At 43.0% G+C, this 25,822-nt stretch overlaps 1 protein-coding gene across 2 annotated transcripts in view; it reads left to right on the top strand.

Moving 5' to 3' along the window:
• Positions 1–25,822, top strand: part of RANBP1 (RAN binding protein 1) — a 66,047-nt gene that overhangs the window by 33,511 nt on the left and 6,714 nt on the right. For both annotated transcript variants that reach the window (XM_069756112.1, XM_069756110.1), the window contains exon 4: positions 894–1,022. In XM_069756112.1, coding sequence (XP_069612213.1) covers positions 894–1,022 — 129 coding nt within the window. The remainder of the gene's footprint in view (positions 1–893; positions 1,023–25,822) is intronic.

The following is a 25,822-nucleotide window of genomic DNA, read 5'->3' as shown; positions in this document are numbered from 1 at the left end:
ACAGCACTAAGTTCCCTCCCTATCTGATATTCTTATTGGATGATTCCTGCACTTAAGTGGTAACTATTCATGCTACTGTGTTCCAGTCCCCTATTAGGGCGGGGAGACATCCTCCGATACTGCTGTCGTGGAAGATTCCTAGAAACCGAATTACCGGTAAGTCTAACTCTATTTTTTTTTTTTCCCTGTGACATACGGTTTTTCAAACTTGCGCCTGAACTCAAACTAAAACAGGTAATCCCTGCATGTGTTGCGGCTGTCGGAACAGCTATGAGACATGCAGCCGTGGCAACTCAAGCATTTTTCCAAGCACGCTGAAAATGCTAGATTAGTACACACGAGCATGCTTGCTCATCACTAAGTATGACCATTAATATGTAAACCTCAGGTCCCCCCCCTCCACACACACACATTCCCCTCGTTAATTGCGTTATTAGCCTTTCACTACCTAGTACAGGTCTGAACAAAACCCGGGTAACAATGTCCCTAAATATTTCTCAATGTGGTCTTTCAGTTACTTTTAAATGCCTCAAACATGGGTGGTGGTTGGGTGAGAGAGAAATTGTCTATTTGTTCTATGCCTGATCTGCTCAACTCGGATCTATGGTGGAAGATGATGGCTAAAGTAAATATTCCAATATTTATGAACACAACTGTTTATCACTTATCACTCTCCCATAATGACAGTTCTGTGCTGTGTTGTGTATAAATGTGATTTTTCAGAATTTGCTTTAGTCTTTGCCTCATGAAGAGACCTATGTAGTCTCAAAAGCTTGCAATTTGTTACCATCTTTTCAGTTAGCCATTAAAAGGGATCAACCACTGAGGACTCTCAATTCTAAATATTTGGCTAAAGTAAAAGAAATTAAAGTACAAATACCCTTTTCTTCTAGTGACCCCATCAATGGAACTGAAACCCAACGCTGGTAGTGACAGAGCCTGGGTCTGGAATACATATGCAGATTACGCCGATGAAGCACCAAAACCTGAATTACTGGCCATTCGGTTTTTAAATGCAGAAAGTGAGTATTTTATATTGTGTAGTTGTGTGGCTCATGCGCTCTTTGTGTACCTGTCAATGTAAGCACTTGTCCTTACCACAGCTCTATACCATTATCCAAAATTGTTACTTTCTAGGGTTATAAGTGGAATTTATCATGTCACAATCTAAATGGTTGTAACGGGTCCTTTTTTCCTTAAATCAAAAGCTATAATTTGGGAACAGATCCATTTCATTGCTACCAGTTTTTAGCACTGGAGTACAGTGTGAATAGTGTATACATACAATACAAAGGATCACAGCTGGTAAACCTCAGATGTCACAAATATTCTCATTACTCTGCACATAGTGCAAACATTTTTATTTTCTTCAAGTGGTGTTCCATCCAAATAAGTACATTTTAATCAATAGATTTTGAAATCAATATAACTTTCAGTTGGATGGTTTAAAAAAAAAAAAAATGTTCCTGTGCTGAGATAGTGAAAACAAAGGTTTTCCCTAGTCCTTGAGGACAATTTTTGAATTTTCTTTCCTGTGCTGAGATAATCTTATAAATGTGCCCCTACTGTGTAATGGCCGTGCCTGACTGTGCAGGAACATGGTCTGATCATACCACATCTCATGGGGAAGGGCAGAAGGAAAAGAGTATACAGACATTACAGCACTTGCCGCATTACCATTCTACGTGTATGGTGGTTAATGTAAATTATATGCTGGTTTATATGGGTATTCGTGCCATGTAAACTGACAACATAAGGATATGCTCATTGGGGTTTGACCTCAGATGCCAAGTGATCATGAAAATAAGGCTATGTGCACACGTAGAAAGGTCCTCTGTGAATTTTTCCGCAGCGCATTTGATAAATCCGCATTGGAAAACCACTGCGGTATTTATTGCGGGTTCTACTGCAGATTCCGCTGCGGTTTTACATCTGCAGGTTTCTATTGGAGCAGGTGTAAAACCGCTGCAGATTCCGCACAAAGAATTGATATGCTGCGGAAAATAATCCGCTGCGTTTTCGCACATTTTTTTTCCGCAGCATGGGCACAGCGTTTTTGGTTTCCCATAGGTTTACATTGTACTGTAAACTCATGGGAAACTGCTGCGGATCCGCAGCAAAATCCGCATCGTGTGCACATAGCCTTAAGGGGCTATGTCGAGTGCAGTGAACTGCATCTGTGATATACAGTGCCTACAAGTAGTATTCAACCCCCTGCAGATTTAGCAGGTTTAATAAGATGCAAATAAGTTAGAGCCTTCAAACTTCAAACAAGAGCAGGATTTATTAACAGATGCATAAATCTTACAAACCAAAAAGTTTTGTTGCTCAGTTAAATTTTTATAAATTTTAAACAAAAGTGTGGGTCAATTATTATTCAACCCCTAGGTTTAATATTTTGTGGAATAACCTTTGTTTGCAATTACAGCTAATAATCGTCTTTTATAAGACCTGATCAGGCAGGCACAGGTATCTGAAGTTATCTTGGCCCACTCCTCCATGCAGATCTTCTCCAAGTTATCTAGGTTCTTTGGGTGTCTCATGTGGACTTTAATCTTGAGCTCCTTCCACAAGTTTTCAATTGGGTTAAGGTCAGGAGACTGACTAGGCCACTGCAACACCTTGATTTTTTGCCTCTTGAACCAGGCCTTGGTTTTCTTGGCTGTGTGCTTTGGGTCGTTGTCTTGTTGGAAGATGAAATGACGACCCATCTTAAGATCCTTGATGGAGGAGCGGAGGTTCTTGGCCAAAATCTCCAGGTAGGCCGTGCTATCCATCTTCCCATGGATGCGGACCAGATGGCCAGGCCCCTTGGCTGAGAAACAGCCCCACAGCATGATGCTGCCACCACCATGCTTGACTGTAGGGATGGTATTCTTGGGGTCGTATGCAGTGCCATCCAGTCTCCAAACGTCACGTGTGGTTGGCACCAAAGATCTCGATCTTGGTCTCATCAGACCAGAGAACCTTGAACCAGTCAGTCTCAGAGTCCTCCAAGTGATCATGAGCAAACTGTAGACGAGCCTTGACATGACGCTTTGAAAGTAAAGGTACCTTACGGGCTCGTCTGGAACGGAGACCATTGCGGTGGAGTACGTTACTTATGGTATTGACTGAAACCAATGTCCCCACTGCCATGAGATCTTCCCGGAGCTCCTTCCTTGTTGTCCTTGGGTTAGCCTTGACTCTTCGGACAAGCCTGGCCTCGGCACGGGAGGAAACTTTCAAAGGCTGTCCAGGCCGTGGAAGGCTAAGGCCTGTCCAGGCTGTGGAAGGCATAAGCCTTCCACTTCCGGATGATGCTCCCAACAGTGGAGACGGGTAGGCCCAACTCCTTGGAAAGGGTTTTGTACCCCTTGCCAGCCTTGTGACCCTCCACGATCTTGTCTCTGATGGCCTTGGAATGCTACTTTGTCTTTCCCATGTTGACCATGTATGAGTGCTGTTCACAAGTTTGGGGAGGGTCTTAAATAGTCAGAAAAGGCTGGAAAAAGAGATAATTAATCCAAACATGTGAAGCTCATTGTTCTTTGTGCCTGAACTACTTCTTAATACTTTAGGGGAACCAAACAGAATTCTGGTGGGTTGAGGGGTTGAATAATAAATGACCCTCTGAAAAGACTTTTCACAATTTAAAAAAAAAATAAACAAAGAAATAACATTCTTTTTTGCTGCAGTGCATTTCGCGCTTCCAGGCTGATCTACAGTCCAAATGTCACAATGCCAAGTTAATTCCAAATGTGTAAACCTGCTAAATCTGCAGGGGGTTGAATACTACTTGTAGGCACTGTAGGTGTAAAAGGCATTGCCACAGCCCCTTAATTCTATTAATTGGTGGTTGTCCCAGTGGTCCTTTCTCCACAAATCTGCAACTGAGATCTCAACATAGACATATAAGCACTTTGGCAGGCTTTTTTTTTTTTTTTTTTTTTTATCTACCCATGGGGGCTCAATTACTGAAAATGTCTAACATTTAGACCAGGGGTCCCCAACTCCAGGCCTCGAGGGCCGCCAACAGTGCAGGTTTTCAGGATTTCTTTAGTATTGCATCGGTGGTAATGTGATCATCTGCACAGGTGATGATTCCAACCCCTGTGCAATACTAAGGAAATCCTGGAAACCTGCACTGTTGGCGGCCCTCGAGGCCTGGAGTTGGGGACCACTGATTTAGACAGTGCAAACTTGGACTAGACAGAATCATGTTGTCTGATATGTTGCATTTTAGACTGTCTAGTCCTTGTAGAAATTAAAGGGACTCCGTCAATAGCATGAACCTTCCTAATTCTGCTGCCACTAGGACACTGACACTATGCAAAAAAAGTTAGCTCATCCCCCTCCTGTACCAAGTGAAATCTTTAAAAAAAAAAAAAAAAAAGCAGCTTTCATCAGGTATATTTAACCTGATGGCTTTTTTAAGCCGAAAGACATTGTTTTTACTTGGTACATTTCAGAACAAAAATAGTTTTAAAAATCTTTTTAACCCCTTCCCGACCCATGACGCCACGTAGGCGTCATGAAAGTCGGTGCCAATCCGACCCCCACACTTACCGATCCTGCCGGGGTCCGTCCGTCTTCTCCCTGGGCGCCGCCATCTTCCAAAATGCCGGCAGATTCGTTCCAAAGTGCATTTTGATCACTGAGATTATATCTCAGTGATCAAAATAAAAAAAATAATAAATGACCCCGCCGCCGCCAAGCCCCCCCCCCCCCCCCCCCCCTTTGTCACCCCCATAGGTAGGGACAATAACAAAATAAAGAATTTTTTTTCCCACTAATGCTAGAATAGGGTTAGGGTTAGGGTTTCGGTATGTGCACACGTATTCTGGTCCTCTGCGGATTTGATAAATCCGCAGTGCTAAACCGCTGCGGATTTATGGCGGATTTACCGCGTTTTTTTCTGCGCAATTCACTGCGGTTTTACAACTGCGATTTTCTATTTGAGCAGTTGTAAAACCGCTGCGGAATCCGCACAAAGAAGTGACATGCTGCGGAATGTAAACCGCTGCGTTTCCGTGCAGTTTTTCCGCAGCGTGTGCACATACCTTTAGAATTAGGCTATGTGCACACGGTGCGGATTTGGCTGCGGATCCGCAGCGGATTGGCCGCTGCAGATTCGCAGCAGTGTTCCATCAGATTTACAGTTCCATGTAAACCTATGGAAAACCAAATCCGCTGTGCCCATGGTGCGGAAAATACCGCGCGGAAACGCTGCGTTGTATTTTCCGCAGCATGTCAATTCTTTGTGCGGATTCCACAGCGTTTTACACCTGTTCCTCAATAGGAATCCGCAGGTGAAATCCGCACAAAAAACACTGGAAATCCGCGGAAAATCCGCAGGTAAAACGCAGTGCCTTTTACCCGCGGATTTTTCAAAAATGATGCTGAAAAATCTCACACGAATCCGCAACGGGGGCACATAGCCTTAGGGTTGGAATTAGGGTTGTGGTTAGGGGTGTGATTAGGGTTATGGCTACAGTTGGGATAAGGGTTAGGGGTGTGTTGGGTTAGTGTTGGAGGTAGAATTGAGGGGTTACCACTGTTTAGGCACATCAGGGGTCTCCAAACGCAACATGGCGCCAATCCAGCCAATCTCGTATTCAAAAAGTCAAATGGTGCTCCCTCACTTCCGAGCCCCAGCATGTGCCCAAACAGTGGTTTAACCCCACATATGGGGTACCAGCATACTCAGGATAAACTGCGCAACAATTACTGGGGTCCAATTTCTCCTGTTACCCTTGTGAAAATAAAAAAAATGCTTGCTAAAACATCATTTTTGAGGAAAGAAAAATGATTTTTTTTATTTTCACGGCTCTGCGTTGTAAACGTCTGTGAAGCACTTGAGGGTTCAAAGTGCTCACCACATATCTAGATAAGTTCCTTGGGGGGTCTAGTTTCTAATATGGGGTCACTTGTGGGGGGTTTCTACTGTTGAGGCACACCAGGGGCTCTGCAAACGCAACGTGACGCCCACAGACCATTTCATCAAAGTCTGCATTTCAAAAGTCACTACTTCCCTTCTGAGCCCCGACGTGTGCCCAAACAGTGGTTTACCTCCACACATGGGGTATCAGCGTACTCAGGAGAAACTGGACAACAACTTTTGGGGTCCAATTTCTCCTGTAACCCTTGGGAAAATAAAAAATTCTGGGCTAAATAATAATTTTTGAGGAAAGAAAAGTATTTATTTTCACGGCTCTGCATTATAAACTTCTATGAAGCACTTGGGGGTTCAAAGTGCTCACCACACATCTAGATAAGTTCCTTTCGGGGTCTAGTTTCCAAAATGGGGTCACTTGTGGGGGGTTTCTACTGTTTAGCCACATCAGGGGCTCTGCAAACGCAACGTAACGCCCGCAGAGGATTCCATCAAAGTCTGCATTTCAAAACATCACTACTTCAATTCCGAGCATCGGCATGTCCCCAAACAGTAGTTTACCCCCACATATGGGGTATCACCGTACTCAGGAGAAACTGGACAACAAATATTGGGGTCAAATTTCTCCTGTTACCCTTGGGAAAATTAAAAAATTGCAGGCTAAAAGATCATTTTTGAGAAAATATTTTTTTATTTTCATGGCTCTGCGTTATAAACTTCTGTGAAGCACTTGGGGGTTCAAAGTGCTCACCACACATCTAGATTAGTTCCTTTGGGGGTCTAGTTTCCAAAATGGGGTCATTTCTGGGGGATCTCCAATGTTTAGGCACACAGGGGCTCTCCAAACGTGACATGGTGTCCGCTAATGATTGGAGCTAATTTTTCCATTTAAAAAGCCAAATGGCGTGCCTTCCCTTCCGAGCCCTGCCGTGCGCCCAAACAGTGGTTTACCCCCACATATGGGGTATCGGCGTACTCGGGACAAACTGGACAACATTTGGGGTCCAATTTCTCCTATTACCCTTGGCAAAATAGGAAATTCCAGGCTAAAAATCATTTTTGAGGAAAGAAAAATTATTTTTTATTTTCATGGCTCTGCGTTATAAACTTCTGTGAAGCACCTGGGGGTTTAAAGTGCTCAATATGCATCTAGATAAGTTCCTTGGGGGTCTAGTTTCCAAAATGGGGTCACTTGTGGGGGAGCTCCAATGTTTAGGCACACAGGGGCTCTCCAAACGCGACATGGTGTCCGCTAAAAATTGGAGCTAATTTTCCATTCAAAAAGTCAAATGGCGCGCCTTCCCTTCCGAGCCCTGCCGAGTGCCCAAACAGTGGTTTACCCCCACATATGAGGTATCGGCGTACTCGGGAGAAATTGCCCAACAAATTTTATGATCCATGTTATCCTATTGCCCATGTGAAAATGAAAAAATTGAGGCGAAACGAATTTTTTTGTGAAAAAAAAGTACTTTTTCATTTTACAGATCAATTTGTGAAGCACCTGAGGGTTTAAAGTGCTCACTAGGCATCTAGATAAGTTCCTTGGGGGGTCCAGTTTCCAAAATGGGGTCACTTGTGGGGGAGCGCCAATGTTTAGGCCCACAGGGGCTCTCCAAACGCGACATGGTGTCCGCTAACGATGGAGATAATTTTTCATTCAAAAAGTCAAATGGCGCTCCTTCCCTTCCGAGCCTTACCATGTGCCCAAACAGTGGTTTACCCCCACATGTGAGGTATTGGTGTACTCAGGAGAAATTGCCCAACAAATTTTAGGATCCATTTTATCCTGTTGCCCATGTGAAAATGAAACAATTGAGGCTAAAAGAATTTTTTTGTAAAAAAAAAAAAGTACTTTTTCATTTTTACGGATCAATTTGTGAAGCACCTGGGGGTTCAAAGTGCTCACTATGCATCTAGATAAGTTCCTTGGGGCGTCTAGTTTCCAAAATGGGGTCACTTGTGGGGGAGCTTCAATTTTTAGGCACACGGGGGCTCTCCAAACGTGACATGGTGTCCGCTAAAGAGTGGAGCCAATTTTTCATTCAAAAAGTCAAATGGCGCTCCTTCCCTTCCAAGCCCTGCCGTGCGCCCAAACAGTGGTTTACCCCCACATATGAGGTATCAGCGTACTCAGGACAAATTGGACAACAACTTTCGTGGTTCAGTTTCTCCTTTTACCATTGGGAAAATAAAAAAATTGTTGCTAAAAGATAATTTTTGTGACTAAAAAGTTAAATGTTCATTTTTTCCTTCCATGTTGCTTCTGCTGCTGTGAAGCACCTGAAGGGTTAATAAACTTCTTGAATGTGGTTTTGAGTACCTTGAGGGGTGCAGTTTTTAGAATGGTGTCACTTTTGGGTATTTTCAGCCATATAGACCCCTCAAACTGACTTCAAATGTGAGGTGGTCCCTAAAAAAAAATGGTTTTGTAAATTTCGTTGTAAAAATGAGAAATCGCTGGTCAAATTTTAACCCTTATAACTTCCTAGCAAAAAAAAATTTTGTTTCCAAAATTGTGCTGATGTAAAGTATACATGTGGGAAATGTTATTTATTAACTATTTTGTGTCACATAACTCTCTGGTTTAACAGAATAAAAATTCAAAATGTAAAAATTGCGAAATTTTCGCCAAATTTCCGTTTTTATCACAAATAAACGCAGAATTTATTGACCTAAATTTACCACTAACATGAAGCCCAATATGTCACGAAAAACAATCTCAGAACCGCTAGGATCCGTTGAAGCGTTCCTGAGTTATTACCTCATAAAGGGACACTGGTCAGAATTGCAAAAAACGGCAAGGTCTTTAAGGTCAAAATAGGCTGGGTCATGAAGGGGTTAAATAAGCCACATGTTACAATTTTGAGGAGCGCCGGCACCAGACTGGATTTCAGTTCCTTGTGCAGGTACATCATTGGTTAATGGAAATATAGGGGGTTCCACATTACTGGTAGTACAAAAGCTCTGCAAACGCGTGTTATGGCTCCTTGCCCTCCCCACCCAAAAGAAATCAAACGAATTGTGTGCTCCCAAATCTAAATGCCTGTGTGCCTAAGCCACATGTTTGGCAATTCTGTAATGATGAGAGCTCGCCTAACTTATGGGTTGCATGTCTCCAGGAGCATGAGCTGGGTGGGCATAATGTACTAGTAACTACAACGTACGGGGTACTACAACTGCAGTTTGCAATCTTCTCTCTGCAGCATCCACTGCTGCTTGTTTCTGGAAAACAGTCATGGAGTAAATATCGTCACTACATCTGTAGATAAATTTCCAAAATGGGGTCACTTGAAGTGTTATTATGCTTTTCTTTCACTTAAGGGCTCTGTATATGCAGTCCACAAACTATTGTAGGAAAATCTGCGCTCCAGGATGCAAATAGCGCTCCATCCCTCCCAAGTCTCCGTATGGCTAAACAGTACTGTACAACCACATTTGGGATATTGCCACGTTCACTACAAATTGTGTGACAAATTATGGTGCCATTTTTACCCACTTTTGTGGAAATATAAAATCTGGAGCTAAAACTAATTTTTTTTTTTTCCTTTTTTTTTTTTGTGGTGAAATGTAAAAAAATTTTTTCTCCACTCCACTGCTATAAATGTCTGTTGTCAATATGATTAATGCACCCCCTAGGTGAATTCATTAAGAGGTTTAGTTTGTAAAATGCAGTCACTTTTATGGAAGTTTCTGCTGTTCTGGAACCCCAGTGGCTCTGCTATCATTGCGTGGCACCCTCAAACCAGTGCAGTAAAATCTCTACTGAAATATGGTGCTTCTGAGCTTTGCACTGTGCCTCAAAAGTTTTCGACCACTTAACGGGTATTGATGTACTCAGGAGAAATTGCATAACAAATTTTACTGTTCATGTATTCATATTATCTCTTTTGAAAACTGCAAACTTAAGGTCAAAACAACATTTTGGTGGAAAAAATAGTAATATTTAATTTACTCAGCCCAAAATTATACATGTTTGTGAATTGCCTTAGAGTTAAAAATACTCACTACTTCCCGAAATGAATTCCTCGAGACTTGTAGTTTACAAAATGGTATAACGTGTGGGGGTTTCTGCTGTTTTGGTGTGTCAGGGCTCTTCAAATGTGACATGGTATCCACAACGTATTCCAGCCAAAATAGTGCTCATTCCCTTTTCAGCCCTGCCTTGCGCCCAAGCAGTAGTTTTCCAACAAATATGCTGTATCTGCATACTCTGCTAATATTACGCAACAAATTTTGGCATCCATTTTCTCCAGTTAACCCTGTGAAAATACAAACCTTTTCATGGCTTAACATTTTAAAATTTTGTGACGCCCCTGAGGGTGGTACAAGGTGCTCATCACACATATAAATAAATTCCTTGATGGGAGTAATTTACAAAATAAGCTAATGTGTTGTGAGTGTTCCAAAACTCAAGTGGTGCTCCTTCCCTTCTGAGCCCTACCGTGTGCCCAAACAGTAGTTTTTCACTAAATATGGAATATTGGCATACTCGAAAGAAATCGCACAACAAATTTTGTGGTGCAATTTCTTTAGTTACCCTTGTGAAAATGAGAAAATTTGCGGCTAAATAACATTTACCGTATATATTCTAGTATAAGCTGAGACACCTAATTTTGCTGCGGAAAACTGGGTAAGCTTATTGATTCTGCAGCGGTTTTCCATGTGTTGTACAGTATCCTGTAAACGTATGGAAAACAAAATCTGCAGTACACATGCTGCGGGGAAAAAAAACGTGTGGAAATGCAGCAGTGTTTTTTCATGTCAATTCTTTGTGCGGATTCCGCAGCGGTTTACACCTGCTCCTCAATAGAAATCCGCAGATGGAATCCACACAAAAACCGCGATAATCCGCAGTGCGGTTTACCTGCAGATTTTCCAAAAACAGTCTGGTAAAATCTGCACGCCAATCCGCAAAATGTGCACATAGCCTAAGCCAGGTAAGCATTGTCCCCTCATCCCTGTCCTGCTATGTGTGGCTCATCACCTGTCCTGGTATGCGTGGCTCACCCACCCCCATCCTGGTATGCATGCTCGCCCCCCGTCCCGGTATGCATGCTTCCTATTCCAAAGAAACAAACAATCATACTCCCTCTCCTCCGCGCCGTCGCAGCATCTCGTTGGTACCTGTGCTGAGCGATCACGTGGCACTGATCATTAAGGTAATGAATATGCGATCCATGCCTATGGGAGTGGAGATGCATGCATATTCAATACCTTAATGAGCTGTGCCACATGATCGCTCAGCACAGGTAGAGCTGCAGGCATCGGGACCATTGAGATGCTGCGCAGGAGGGTGGGCATGATGTCTTCTGGAAGCCAGCTATGGGAAATGAATATTCATTTCTCTTCAGTAGCTGCACAGGTACAGCCACAGCTGCCGACACCTGCCGCTGCTCCCCCTCTCCCTGCCGGCATTCTGGACAATGACTCGTGTATCAGGTGGGGGGGTGTTTTCAGCACACAAAAAATTGCTGAAAAACCTCAGCGTATATACGGTGAGTTAAATGTTTTTGTTTTCTCTTCTACCCCTCCACATTCCATTAATTCCTGTGAAAGGTTAAAGGGAACCTGTCACCCCGTTTTTTCAGTATGAGATAAAAAATACCGTTAAATAGGGCCTGAGCTGTGCTTTACAATAGGGTATTTTTTTGTCCCCTGATTCCCCACCTATGCTGCCGAAATACCTTACAAAAGTCACCGTTTTCGCCTGTCAATCAGGCTGGTCTGGTCCAAAGGGCGTGGTCACAGCGCTGTTTCTCCCCCACATCTTGCTTATGTTCCCGTTGGTGGCGTTGTGCTTCTCGCATGCGCAAGTGCCGAATGCACTGCGCAGCTGTAGAAAAAGCGCGCTCTCCGCTATTCAGCGGTTTCTTGGTTGGCACGGCCATCTTCCTGAGGCCGCGCATGCGCACATGGTAGTGCTCGGCTTCCCAGGGCTTCAGGAAAATGGGCGCGTGCGCAGATGGAGATCGTGGCGGCCATTTTCCTGAAGCCGAGTTCGCATCTCTACTTCTGGTGTAAAGTATACATGTGGATAATGTTATTTATTAACTATATTGTGTGACAGAACTAATTAATTTTGAAAACTACAAAAGTTTCACCAAATTTCTAATATTTTCAGAAATAAGCACATGATGTTTATCAATTGCTGGGATACGTTGACGTGTTCTAGAGTTGTTACCTCATAAAGTGACACTGGTCAGAATTGTCAAATTCGACCTGGTCACAAAGCGGAAAACAGGTTGTCACAAAAGGGTACCCTGTGGTGACTTCCACGGTCTCCTGCGGCCTTCAGGCATAAATTTAGTCCTTGGTTCTGGTCTGAGCCTTCCCAAGGGCCGGAACAAACTGGCAGCCAACCAATCGCATGCCAGACTCTCCCATACGCCCAGTTTTCAGCGAATCAAATCGCTCTTTCCTCCCATCGCATGGGAACACTGCATGCCTTTTCCTTACACCTCCTCGCCAGTTTCAGCAGTAGATCCCCGTCTCCTGAGTCTCCACTGACCCCATTCTTCCTCTGACTGATCATCATCCTTTTTAAAGGAGCTCTTCGATGCACACTAGAAAGCTTGCCAATCGGCTTTCAAAGCCACAGGCTTGGCTCTCTGCCTGTCATTTGCTGCTATATAGGTAGCAAAGTCCATTTCTGCCTGGGCAAAACACCTCCGCCAGGGCATCCTTTCAGACACCACACCCCTTTCTGATGGCTGATCTAACTGACCAAATTGGTCACGCATGGAAGTACGTTCTTTTGGCTGCCCTCGATACAGCCTCCTGCTCAGCCTTGCCATCACCATTCGAAGGTCTTATTGCTCAAAGCTTGGAACGCATATTTAGTGTCCAACTAATTCCCCAATGGCCTCCCACTTGGGAAGCCTCTCTGGGTGGGTGGGATGTCTCCTACATTTCCAGGCCAAGTGGCTCTCGGTCAACAATGCCAGGGGTCTGTGACATCAGGAGGCAGGCGTAATCGGTGTAATCATCCCCATTACAATGTTTTTCCTGTTTCTTGTCAAACCTGTTCGCTGTTTCCAAAGAAGGTTGGCTCTGTTCTCCCCATCCTGGAATTCAAATTGTTGAACAGACATGTACGATTACAACACTTCAGAATGGAGCCCCTTCAGTCAGTGATGGTTCCATGGAACCAGAAGACTTGCTGTGCTCGGTGGACATTCAGGATGCCTACTTGAGCTTACCCATTTTCCCCTCCCATCAAAGGTTCAACCAAACTCGCATTCCAGTTCATAGCACTGCAGTTTGGTCTAGCCACGGCACCCGTGGTTCATGCGAAGATAATGGCAATGGTTTTCTCGTTACCCCCTATATAGATGACATTCTCATCAAGACTGCATCCTCCTCAGCAAGTCACAAGTCTACAGATCACTTTCTACACCCTTTCTCGTCTGGGCTAGATCATCAACTCTGCACAGTTGTCTCTGATCCCGGTCCAACACATAGTTTTTCTAGGAATGCTGTTCAAAACCACACAAGCAAGGGTTTTCTTGCCCAAAGAAAAGTACCCGACTGACGAGTAGGATTTACTTTGAGGGCGATCCTCTGCATGAGTATTGGGCAAGATGGTTCCTTCAATGGAAGCCGTTCCGTTTACTCGGTTTTACATATGCCCTCTTCAACGTTTTCTTCAATCAATATGGGACCAGGTCAGCTTGCTCCCTGGATCGACTGATATCCCCCCCTTCTCCATATAAAGAAGTCCCTATAATGGTGGAAATGCTCTTCCTTAGTCCTTCACGGAAGATTTTCTGTCTCTGCATTGAAAGACACTGACAATGGATGCCAGCCTACACGGTTGGAGCAGATTTTTGAGACCACAGTCCAAAACTGATGGACCACTCAATAATTGTCCCTTCCCATCAACATTCTAGAATACATGGCAATCTTTATTACTCTTCTCCAAATGGCAAGGCCTTTTTCTGGCTGGCCGATACACCAATGCGGCGGCTTGAAGTCTAGCAGTGATGTCAGACATGGCTCATATCCTGCTGTGGGCCTGGCAGATAGTACAAGCAATTTCGTCAGTGCACATCCCAATAGTTGACAACTGGGCTGTAGGTCTTGCTGCTGACGATTGGTCCCTGAATCGGTCAGTCTTTTCCAAGATTTGCCTCATATGGAGAACTCAGACGTCAACTTAATAGCATCCAGGATAAACCACAAGGTTCATCAGTTCGTATCCAGATCCCACGATCCGTTGGCAATCGGCTGCTTGAACACAGTTCTCTTTCCCATACGTTTCCACCTCTACCGATGATTCCCTGGCTGGTCAAGAAGATCAAAGTTGAAGGAGTGCCATTCTCACTGCTTCCACCAGAATTCTTAGTCATTAAATGTAGCAGCTTAGCTGAGGCTGCGGTTCTAAAAGCCACTGGATTTTTCCTATAAGGTAATTCAGACCATGATGAGAGCAAGAAAGTTTTCTTCCTCTCGCTTCTACAATTGTATCTGGAAAGCTTTTTTCCGCTTTTGCGAAATTAACTGGACAAGCCCAATGGTTTTCCATCTGCCATCTGTCTTTCTTGCAGCTGGGTCTGGAGCCTGGCCTGTCCTGCTATTCTCTTAAAGGGCTAGTGTTTGCCTTTTCCATCCTTTTTCAGAAGAATCTTACGTTTTGTCTGCAGAATAAGACATTCATTCAAGAGGTCACACTCCATTCTTTTGAACCCTTGGATCTTAACCTAGTGCTTGATGTCCTCCTGTAGTCTCCATTTTTTTTTTTTTTTTTTCTTTTTTTTTTAAAGTTTCTCACCTCCCTCTCCTGGAAGGTTGCATTCTTGGCTGCTGTTACTTCTCAGACGAGTCTCTGAACTTGCTGCTCTCTGTTGTTACCACCATGTCCTGGTGGAAAACAGGGTAAGGGTTTTACCTCCGATTCCATCCTTTCTTCCTAAAGTGGTTTCAGCATTTCATGTCATTGAGGTGTACACTCTTGTCCATTACCCTCTCATCCTTGAGAGGGGTCACTAAACAAACTGGATGTAGTAAGAGGCCTCAGTCTTTACCTTTCCACAACATCACCCTTCAGACGTGCAGATTCTCTGATCATCATTGCCAAGAGTCCTCGGAAAGGCCTTTCTGCATCCAGGTCTACCATTGCCGTTGGGTCCATTCTCCTATTCTAGAAGCTTATTGACTAAGACAGGGTGTGCCCACTCAGGGTCACAGCACACTCTGCCCCTGCAGTGGGGGCCTTCTGGGCAGTCTGCCACCAGGCGTCGGCTTTGTAAAGCTGCTACAGTCCTCCATTCATACCTCCTACAGGGTTTACAACTATTCCTCGTCTGATGCGTGCCTCAGTAGAAAGTTGTCCTAGATTTTGGCTACCTACTGTAAAATCTTCCTCTGGGCTTTCACCGGGGGAACACTGCACCCGCACTTTTTAGTGTTGGTTTTGGTTATGTTATGATCATTGTATTCATGTTGCTTCTCCTACTGCTTTCTCTCTAACAGATTAGCTTTGTGCCAGTGAGTGAGTATATACTGCTGGGGAGGAGCTAACCTCCTTCTTTTTTTTTTTTTTTTTTTTTTTCCTTTTTTTTGTGTATAGACAGTGGCATATACCCATGGTTTTCTGTCACCACCACCAATGGAGGCTCTGAGATTTTTCAGTAGGTACCAGAAATCCTAATTTTTCCTCTATGTAGACGATTTATTCTGGACTATGGGCTGCACAATACAGATTTGCATGAGCATCTACCCCCCAGAGCTTAATTTTAATAAAGGGCTGCGATACCTGTGTAATGGGTGCTCTCCTTATCTCACTGCAGAGCTGTGTGTGACTATAACTGACACATCTGCAGCTGCCTCTCAGCTTCCATCTCACATGTAACCCTTTTATTAAAATTGACCTCTGGAGACAGTCTCTCGGGGAGATTGGTGTCCAGCCCATAGTTCTTTAATAGATAATTTACATATAAGAAAAATGTATTTCTCTGGAATAAGTTATTGGATAACAGATAACTTGATATAATTTTATTATTCTTCCTATGACTGCATGGGACGGTTGATCCTACCTACTGATTTCCCTTTAAGGGTATGTGCACACCCTGCAGATTTTGCTATGGATCCGCAGCGGTTTTGACGCTGCAGATCTGCAGCTGTTTTCCATGCGTTGTACAGTACCATGTAAACCTATGGAAAACAAAATCCGCAGTGCACATGCTGCGGTATAAAACGCAGCGGTTTACATTCCGCAGCATGTCAATTCTTTGAGCAGATTCCGCTTCGGTTTACACCTGCTCCATAATAGGAATCCGCACACAAAAAACGCGGTAATTGGGGGGCGTGGCGATGTAGTTGAGCAGAGAGGACGTGCTTGGCTGGAGCGCCCACGATCCTGATTATAATTCTGTTTTATACTCACCCGGGAGGATTCTTCTGGCCGTGGCTGTGGGCACTTGGAGGCACCCAGCTTCTGAGGAGAGGTAAAGCGCAGCTCCGGCTGGGTTTACGCGGGGGAAGCCAGGACGGGAGACGGACCCTGCAGGAGATGGCGGCCATCTTTCTTGCAGCGTGTGCTGGCGGTGAAGGACGTGGAGCTGCGGCACTCGGCTCAGGAGGAGTTAGCTGGACGCAGGTGAAGCTCTGGGAGTTACGAAAGGGGGACTGTGCGGTGTGAGCCCTGAGAAACTGGCCCCGGGCTCTCCCCAAATCCCCCCCCCCCCCCCTCCATCCTTAACAGCATAACGCCTGCTAGACCCAGCATCTGCTCTGACACACTGGCATTTCTCCCTCTGCTCCTGCCATTTGGAATATAACTGCAGAATTTGCAGCCTCCGATAAGTGGCTGGTCTGCTAAATACCGTACGGAGACTGCTATACAGAATATTTCACTGTATCCCAATACTGTTTGGACGAAGAGTCTGTATTTCTTAATAGACATTGAGCCCTTTTTGCTTTGACTTTGTTTCCCTTACCTGCCCCTCCTCCCTTGGTAAGAAGTATAAAAGCTGCTGCAAATCTCTGGTGCTACACGTTATTTCTTCTGCAGGACCTTTTGCACACTGTGCGGATGTTTAGCACAGAACTATCTGCACTATAGCATATTGGTGCATTAACCAAGTAGTGACTGTATCCCTTTAAAGTGCTATAGTGATTGGATCTTACTCCTTAAAACATTTACTATGCACCGTCCAAGAACCTCGGGTGCAACTGAAAAGCTAAGAAAATATGCACATTCTGATCCCCCGATAAACTGCGGTCAAAGAAAGCCAGCCCAAAAACCGTGCCTCTGATAGTGAGGAGGATGGGGATCAGGAGGACCTAAATTTGAAACAAGCATCTGAGCAGTTAATGCAGGCTATATCTCTAACTAGGACATCCTTAACTGGGAAAATAGAGGTACTCTGAGGTGGGACGCCTTCGACAAGACATGCAATCCATGAGGGGTTGCATTACGGAGGTGGAGTCACAGGTATCTCATCTGGAGGACAATTCTGTGCCCATGGAAACTAAACTGACAAAAGTGGCTGGCTCTATAAATGCCTGGAAACAAGGCGGACGACTTAAAGAATAGACTACGTCGGAATAATATCAGTTTTATTGGGCTACCAGTGTTCAGAAGGTCAGCAACCAAAACAATCCGCAGGATTGGCGCATAGCAAATGTGGTGCCAATATTCAAAAAGGGCTCTAAAAGTGAACCTGGAAATTATAGGCCAGTAAGTCTAACCTCTATTGTTGGTAAAATATTTGAAGGGTTTCTGAGGGATGTTATTCTGGATTATCTCAATGAGAATAACTGTTTAACTCCATATCAGCATGGGTTTATGAGAAATCGCTCCTGTCAAACCAATCTAATCAGTTTTTATGAAGAGGTAAGCTATAGGCTGGACCACGGTGAGTCATTGGACGTGGTATATCTCGATTTTTCCAAAGCGTTTGATACCGTGCCGCACAAGAGGTTGGTGCACAAAATGAGAATGCTTGGTCTGGGGGAAAATGTGTGTAAATGGGTTAGTAACTGGCTTAGTGATAGAAAGCAGAGGGTGGTTATAAATGGTATAGTCTCTAACTGGGTCGCTGTGACCAGTGGGGTACCGCAGGGGTCAGTATTGGGACCTGTTCTCTTCAACATATTCATTAATGATCTGGTAGAAGGTTTACACAGTAAAATATCGATATTTGCAGATGATACAAAACTATGTAAAGCAGTTAATACAAGAGAAGATAGTATTCTGCTACAGATGGATCTGGATAAGTTGGAAACTTGGGCTGAAAGGTGGCAGATGAGGTTTAACAATGATAAATGTAAGGTTATACATATGGGAAGAAGGAATCAATGTCACCATTACACACTGAATGTGAAACCACTGGGTAAATCTGACAGGGAGAAGGACTTGGGGATCCTAGTTAATGATAAACTTACCTGGAGCAGCCAGTGCCAGGCAGCAGCTGCCAAGGCAAACAGGATCATGGGGTGCATTAAAAGAGGTCTGGATACACATGATGAGAGCATTATACTGCCTCTGTACAAATCCCTAGTTAGACCGCACATGGAGTACTGTGTCCAGTTTTGGGCACCGATGCTCAGGAAGGATATAATGGAACTAGAGAGAGTACAAAGGAGGGCAACAAAATTAATAAAGGGGATGGGAGAACTACAATACCCAGATAGATTAGCGAAATTAGGATTATTTAGTCTAGAAAAAAGACTGAGGGGCGATCTAATAACCATGTATAAGTATATAAGGGGACAATACAAATATCTCGCTGAGGATCTGTTTATACCAAGGAAGGTGACGGGCACAAGGGGGCATTCTTTGCGTCTGGAGGAGAGAAGGTTTTTCCACCAACATAGAAGAGGATTCTTTACTGTTAGGGCAGTGAGAATCTGGAATTGTTTGCCTGAGGAGGTGGTGATGGCGAACTCAGTCGAGGGGTTCAAGAGAGGCCTGGATGTCTTCCTGGAGCAGAACAATATTGTATCATACAATTAGGTTCTGTAGAAGGACGTAGATCTGGGGATTTATTATGATGGAATATAGGCTGAACTGGATGGACAAATGTCTTTTTTCGGCCTTACTAACTATGTTACTTTGTTATGTAATTCTTGGAGAGCTGGCTCAAAGATGCTTAGGGGGATGAATTCTTCTCTACATTCTCTGTAGAAAGGGCCCATAGAGTTCCAACAAAACCTCTTCCTTCGGGCGCCCCACAGAGACCCTTTTTGGTGTGCCTTTTGAATTGCAGAGATAGAGATGCAGTGCTTCGTTAGGCAAGACAAAAAAGTCCCATTAAATTTAATAACGCTACTATTTCAATATTCCCGGATTTCTCTATGGAACTGCAGACACAACGTGCTGAATTTATGGAGATAAAGAAACAACTCAGGGAAGAAAAACATTTTATATTCAAAGATCTATCCTGCCCGCCTTAGAATTGTTTACAAGGGCTCTTCCTTTTTCTTTATGACCCGAGCAGAAGCCAAAGATTGGATGCGATCCTATATGGAGGAGCAAATGGGTTGGGGGGGGTCCTAGATCACCTGCCGTCTCTTTATATAGATACACTGGAAATGGAACTCTCTTATTGGGTTTTCTTCTCCTTTTATTTTCTCTTCTTTTTTCAATGACCGGAGCTCTTTCCACCAAAGTCCAGGAAAACAACTATACCGGACTCTGTACTCAGGTGGTACCCTCTTTTTTGGACTGTGACAGGAGCATGAAATTTTGCTCCCTCTTGAAGCGTATTTTGCTTTATTTTGTTTTAGTATTGTTAGGTATTGGTTATATAGGAATTGCTGCCTTCTTTTTTTCCATTGTACATCAGAAGTGTAATTGGCGTGTCATTGTATATTATGTGGATGAAGGGGTATGGCATCTGATCTTGCATGCATCACCTGGAATGTGAGGGGCCTTGGGTCACCCCGAAAGAGAGTTAAGGTATTTTCTCAAATAAGGCATTACCATCCTCCTATTGTAACCCTAGTTAAAACACATTTGACCAGAGACTCGGTCCGTTATGTGCAAAAGCCGTGGGTGCAATGGTCTGTACATACATTCCACACTAGCTATTCTAGAGGGGTCACTCTATTAATACATAGAGATGTCAGATGGGAAGTTGGGGAGGTATTGAGATACCCTGAGGGCCGTTTTATTTTTGTACATGCGTGGGTTTACTTGAAAGTTTACGTTATAATGTGTATATACAACCCCCCTCCTGCTAATATGTCCATTATAAAAAAAGGCATTGAGTTTTGCTTTGAAATATCTGGATGCACATATCATATGCATGGGAGACTTTAATCTAGTTATGGACGATTGCCTTGATAGGCTCAGGCTGGATGGCGAGGCCTCGTTGGTGACTCCCCCTCCATCTCGTCTGTCAATATTTATGGAAGGTAGTAGGTGGCTAGATCTGTGGAGAATGCGACATCCTGACGTAAAAGAGTACACCTACCACTCAACCGTTAGACGCACTCTATCCCGCTTGGATTATAGATTTGGATCCAGTAATTTGGCAATGAGGGTGGGGGAGATAGAACATGGGAACAGGGGCATTTTAGATCATAGCCCGGTAATACTTCAGCTTCAGTTTGGACAAGACCTAATGTGGGTTGGAAACTAAATCCATTTTAGTTAAAGCTGATAGGCCCCAATGACAGAACTATAGATCAACTAGACTGTTTTATAACGTCTGACCCGGAGCCGCAGAATATAAATGTTTTTGGATGCTCTCAAGGCATACCTGAGAGGATGTTTGTCCTCTACAGTTTCCTACATTAAACGTATGACCTCACGGGAAGACTATGAGATGGAGAAACGTCTGAGAGACTCGGAAGCGGCCTATATAGCTAGCCAAACCAGCGAGAACAGGGCTGAATGGTTACATTCCCATAGATTATACACTCAATATGTAGATGCCAAATCTAAGCGTAAACTTTTTTTACTCAACAAGCATACTTAGAGCTAGGGAATCAATCTAGTAAACTTTTAGCATGTATGGTACGACAGCATAATGCATCTAATACTATACTTAAAATCCGAAAACCAGATGGTGCAATAGTGACCTCCACAAACGATATACTTCAATGCTTTAATGAATATTATAAAGAGTTGAATCGCTCTAGGGGGGACTTTGATACTTCAGATTGCTTAACTACCTATCACACATTGAGTTTCCTACACTGAGTTCTACACAACAAGCTTTTCTACGCAGATTTCACTATGGAAGAGATTAATACGGCCGTAGCGGACATGGCCTCTGGAAAGGCACCAGACCCAGGCTAGTTCCCCATAGAAATGTATAGACCATACCGGGATATCCTAGCGCCGAGTCTTTTGAAGGTGTTCCAGGGGATTTGGAGGGGAGGTTCTCTGCCAGACTCCTATTTTAAAGCAAATATAGTTTTAAAAAAGGAAGGAAAGGCCCCCCTAGAATGTGGATCATATCGCCCTCTCATTAGTAAATGTAGATTATAAAATTTTCACTAAAATCTTAGCCACTAGGTTAAATATGGTAATATTGGACATAATACGACCAGACCGGATTTATGCCAAGTAAAAGTACGTCCATTAATATTAGGAGAGTCCAATCAGTAGCTCAATATAGCTCATTGATACTGGAGAATAGATGGGTTATAGCCTCGCTGGACACGGCCAAAGCATTTGATTCTCGAGTGGTCCTTTTTATCCGCATGTTTAGAGATACTGATTTGGCCCTAAATTTCAAAGATGGATTAGCGCAATTTATATGAAACCTAAAGCCCGAATAATTAATTAATAGCTCCATGTCGGAGACATTTTCCCTGAAAAGAGGAACCCGTCAGGGTTGTCCTTTCACCGGCCCTTTTTGCTGTCGTGATTAAAGCATTAGCAATACGTATGAGATCCACTCCAACCATTAAAGGTGTTAAGATAGCGGACCATGTGGAAGTTATTGACTTATATGCGGATGATATGGTAATATTCATGGATGACGTAGAGGAGACACTGCCACATGTGATTACTACCATAAATAGGTTTAGTAAATGCTCGGGATTGTATATCAATTGGGATAAATCCGCTTTGATGCATCTTTCCCATGTTTCAGCAGATCATCTTGAAGAGCTATCCTTATTACCAGTGGTGTCCCATTTTAAATATTTAGGAATAATTATACCCAAATATAGTAGACTTGATCTACAATTTAATGTTCTTCCGTTACTGGATCTAGTTAAGCATAAATTTGCGCTGTGGAATAAATTACCATTGTCCGTTTCTGGTCGCATAAATCTGATTAAGATATTACTTCCGAAGCTCAATTACTCCCTTCAACATAGTGCAGTTCCTGTTCCCAGATCTTTTTTTCTCAAATCTAAACTCTTCAATTTCATCCTTTTATATGGGGGAAAGCTAGGCCTAAACTTAAATTATCTACCCTACATAGGTCGAAGCAAATGGGAGGTGTGGTGTTACCTGACTTTTTCCTGTATTATTTGGCCGGACAACTTGGGGTTCTGGGTAAATGAATGTCTGGGGGTTATTTACCAAATTCGGAGAGCCATCTGGTCCATGCTGCGAAGTTTGACTGCCTGATAGGCTTATTGGAAACTAATAGACCCAATGCCCCTAAATTATTACCAGTTCTCCGTTTAGCGAGGTTGGTTTGGAAACAGGTGAAAAAGGTCATTAATTTTGATGGTATTCTAGCCAAAATGCCATTATGAAATAATATGTACTTCCCAGGGCTACTGAATTACCTACTCAGTTCTGGACTTCATATGGTGTCGTCTCCATTAATGATTTATATGAGCAAGGCATTCTAATGTCTTTTGATCAGTTACAAATTAAACATAATATTCCGAGGCTCCATTGCTATTTGTATTTCAGATCAACAATACAATCGCATATACGCAGAGTAAATACCAATGCTAACAATATCATCCTTCCCGTTAATAGGGATCCTTAAATCACAGGGACCCTGAGGTCTTATGTCCTCTTTATATACATATACAGTCATGGCAAAAAGTATTGACACCCCTGCAATTCTGTCAGATAATACTCATTTTCTTCCTGAAAGCGATTGCAAATTATTTGGTATTATCTTCATTTAATTTGTCTTAAATGAAAAAACACAAAAATAATTTTCCTAAAGCCAAATTGGATATAATTCCACACCAAACATAAAAAAGGGGTGGACAAAAGTATTGGCACTGTTCGAAAAATCATGTGATGCTTCTCTAATTTGTGTAATTAACAGGACCTGTAACTTACCTGTGGCACCTAACAGGTGTTGGCAATAACTAAATCACACTTGAAGCCAGTTGACATGGATTAAAGTTGACTCAACCTCTGTCCTGTGTCCTTGTGTGTACCACATTGAGCATGGAGAAAAGAAAGAAGACCAAAGAACTGTCTGAGGACTTGAGAAACCAAATTGTGAGGAAGCATGAGCAATCTCAAGGCTACAAGTCCATCTCCAAAGACCTGAATGTTACTGTGTCTACCGTGCGCAGTGTCATCAAGAAGTTTAAAGCCCATGGCACTGTGGCTAACCTCCCTAGATGTGGACGGAAAAGAAAAATTGACAAGAGATTTCAATGCAAGATTGTGCGGATGTTGGATAAAGAACCTAAACTAACATCCAAACAAGTTCAAGCTGCCCTGCAGTCCGAGGGTACAACAGTTTCAACCCTTACTATCCGTCGGCGTCTGAATGAAAAGGGACTGTATGGTAGGAGACCCAGGAAGACCCCACTTCTTACCCCGAGACATAAAAAAGCCAGGCTGGAGTTTGCCAAAACTTACCTGAAAAAGCCTAAAACGTTTTGGAAAAATGTTCTCTGGTCAGATGAGACAAAAGTAGAGCTTTTTTGGCAAAGGCATCAACATAGAGTTTACAGGAGAAAAAGAGGCATTCAAAGAAAAGAACACTGTCCCTACAGTCAAACATGGCGGAGGTTCCCTGATGTTTTGGGGTTGCTTTGCTGCCTCTGGCACTGGACTGCTTGACCGTGTGCATTGCATTATGAAGTCTGAAGACTACCAACAAATTTTGCAGCATAATGTAGGGCCCAGTGTGAGAAAGCTGGGTCTCCCTCAGAGGTCATGGGTCTTCCAGCAGGACAATGACCCAAAACACACTTCAAAAAGCACTAGAAAATGGTTTGAGAGAAAGCACTGGAGACTTCTAAGGTGGCCAGCATTGAGTCCAGAACTGAATCCCATAGAACACCTGTGGAGAGATCTAAAAATGGCAGTTTGGAGAAGGCACCCTTCAAATATCAGGGACCTGGAGCAGTTTGCCAATGAAGAATGGTCTAAAATTCCAGCAGAGCATTATAAGAAACTCATTGATGGTTACCGGAAGCTGTTGGTCGCAGTTATTTTGGCTAAAGGTTGTGCAACCAAGTATTAGGCTGAGGGTGCCAATACTTTTGTCTGGCCCATTTTTGGAGTTTTGTGTGAAATTATCAATTTTTTGCTTCATTCTCTTTTGTGTTTTTTCATTTAAGACAAATTACATGAAGAGAATACCAAATAATTTGTTTGCAATCATTTTCAGGAAGAAAATGAGTATTCTGACAGAATTTCAGGGGTGTCAATACTTTTGGCCATGACTGTATGCTGTCCGTGGGTGCTGATTCTGCTGCATTGACGGTTAAAGAAAAATGGAAACTTCTAGTTCCTGATCTTCAAGATGAGGACTGGGAGATAATTCTTGAATCCCCAACTGGGGTATCTCCCTCGGCTAACTATAAAATAACACCAAAAATGAATGGTGGTTGTCCATGATGCTGCGGCTGTCGGTGACATTGCACTTGTTACTAAGATATACCGTATTTATTCCCTATTAGTCTTTTAATATATTTAACATTAATACATACATATTTCTTATATTCTATTTAAATAATCTTTGTGCATTGTCATCTATGATCGCTTCATTGGGGATACTACTGGCCACACCTGCAGGTTATAGTTTATATATATATATATATATATATATATAATATTTCTTTACCACTGTTCCAGTCATACCTGTCGGTTGTCTCTGTATTTTGGTTGCTCCATAATTTTATGTGTGGTACATGGTTTTAGATATGTTCAAAATAAAGTTTGTATTTTTTCATATGTTATGGCCTGGTGTTCATTCTTGGTGTTAGGAATAATTATCACTTGGCTTAATTTTGATTAAAGGCGATATCATAGGTGTTAATAACTATAAAATAATCCAACTCTATTTAATACATCAATCACATTTAACCCCGTCACGACTATAAAAAAAAATGGGATGGACTAATTCTTCAGAATGTCTGAGATGCCATGCAGGGGAAGCAGACGTTATACATATGGTATGGGGTTGTCCAGTTATTCAATCCTTTTGGAACGAGGTAACCTCGTTACTAACCTCCCTCATACATATTTCTGTTCCTTTGAATCCACTAGTATGCTTTGTCGGGGTACTGGAAGAATAGACATGGGGACATGACATGCTCTTCCTGGCAAGGAAAATAGCATTGCGTTGGATGGGGAAAAATCACCTATCTTAGGGCCTGGATTGATTTGGTGAACTCAATTATAATAATAATAATAATAATTTTTATTTATATAGCGCCAACATATTCCGCAGCGCTTTACAAATTATAGAGGGGACTTGTACATACAATAGACATTACAGCATAACAGAAATACAGTTCAAAACAGATACCAAGAGGAGTGAGGGCCCTGCTCGTAAGCTTACAAACTATGAGGAAAAGGGGAGACACGAGAGGTGGATGGTAACAATTGCTATAGTTATTCGGACCAGCCATAGTGTAAGGCTTGGGTGTTCATGTAAAGCTGCATGAACCAGTTAATTAATTTTTTTTTTTTTTTTTTTTTTTTAATATAGGCCACACAGGGATCGTTAGGTTAATGCATTGAGGCGGTAGGCCAGTCTGAACAAATGAGTTTTTAGGGCACGCTTAAAACTGTGGGGATTGGGGATTAATCGTATTATCCTAGGT

The sequence above is a fragment of the Ranitomeya imitator genome, chromosome 1 (genome assembly GCF_032444005.1).
Source record: "Ranitomeya imitator isolate aRanImi1 chromosome 1, aRanImi1.pri, whole genome shotgun sequence".
NCBI classification, from domain to species: Eukaryota; Metazoa; Chordata; class Amphibia; order Anura; family Dendrobatidae; genus Ranitomeya; species Ranitomeya imitator.
The sequence above is the reverse complement of the archived record's forward strand: the minus strand, read 5'-3'. Positions and strand labels throughout refer to the sequence as shown.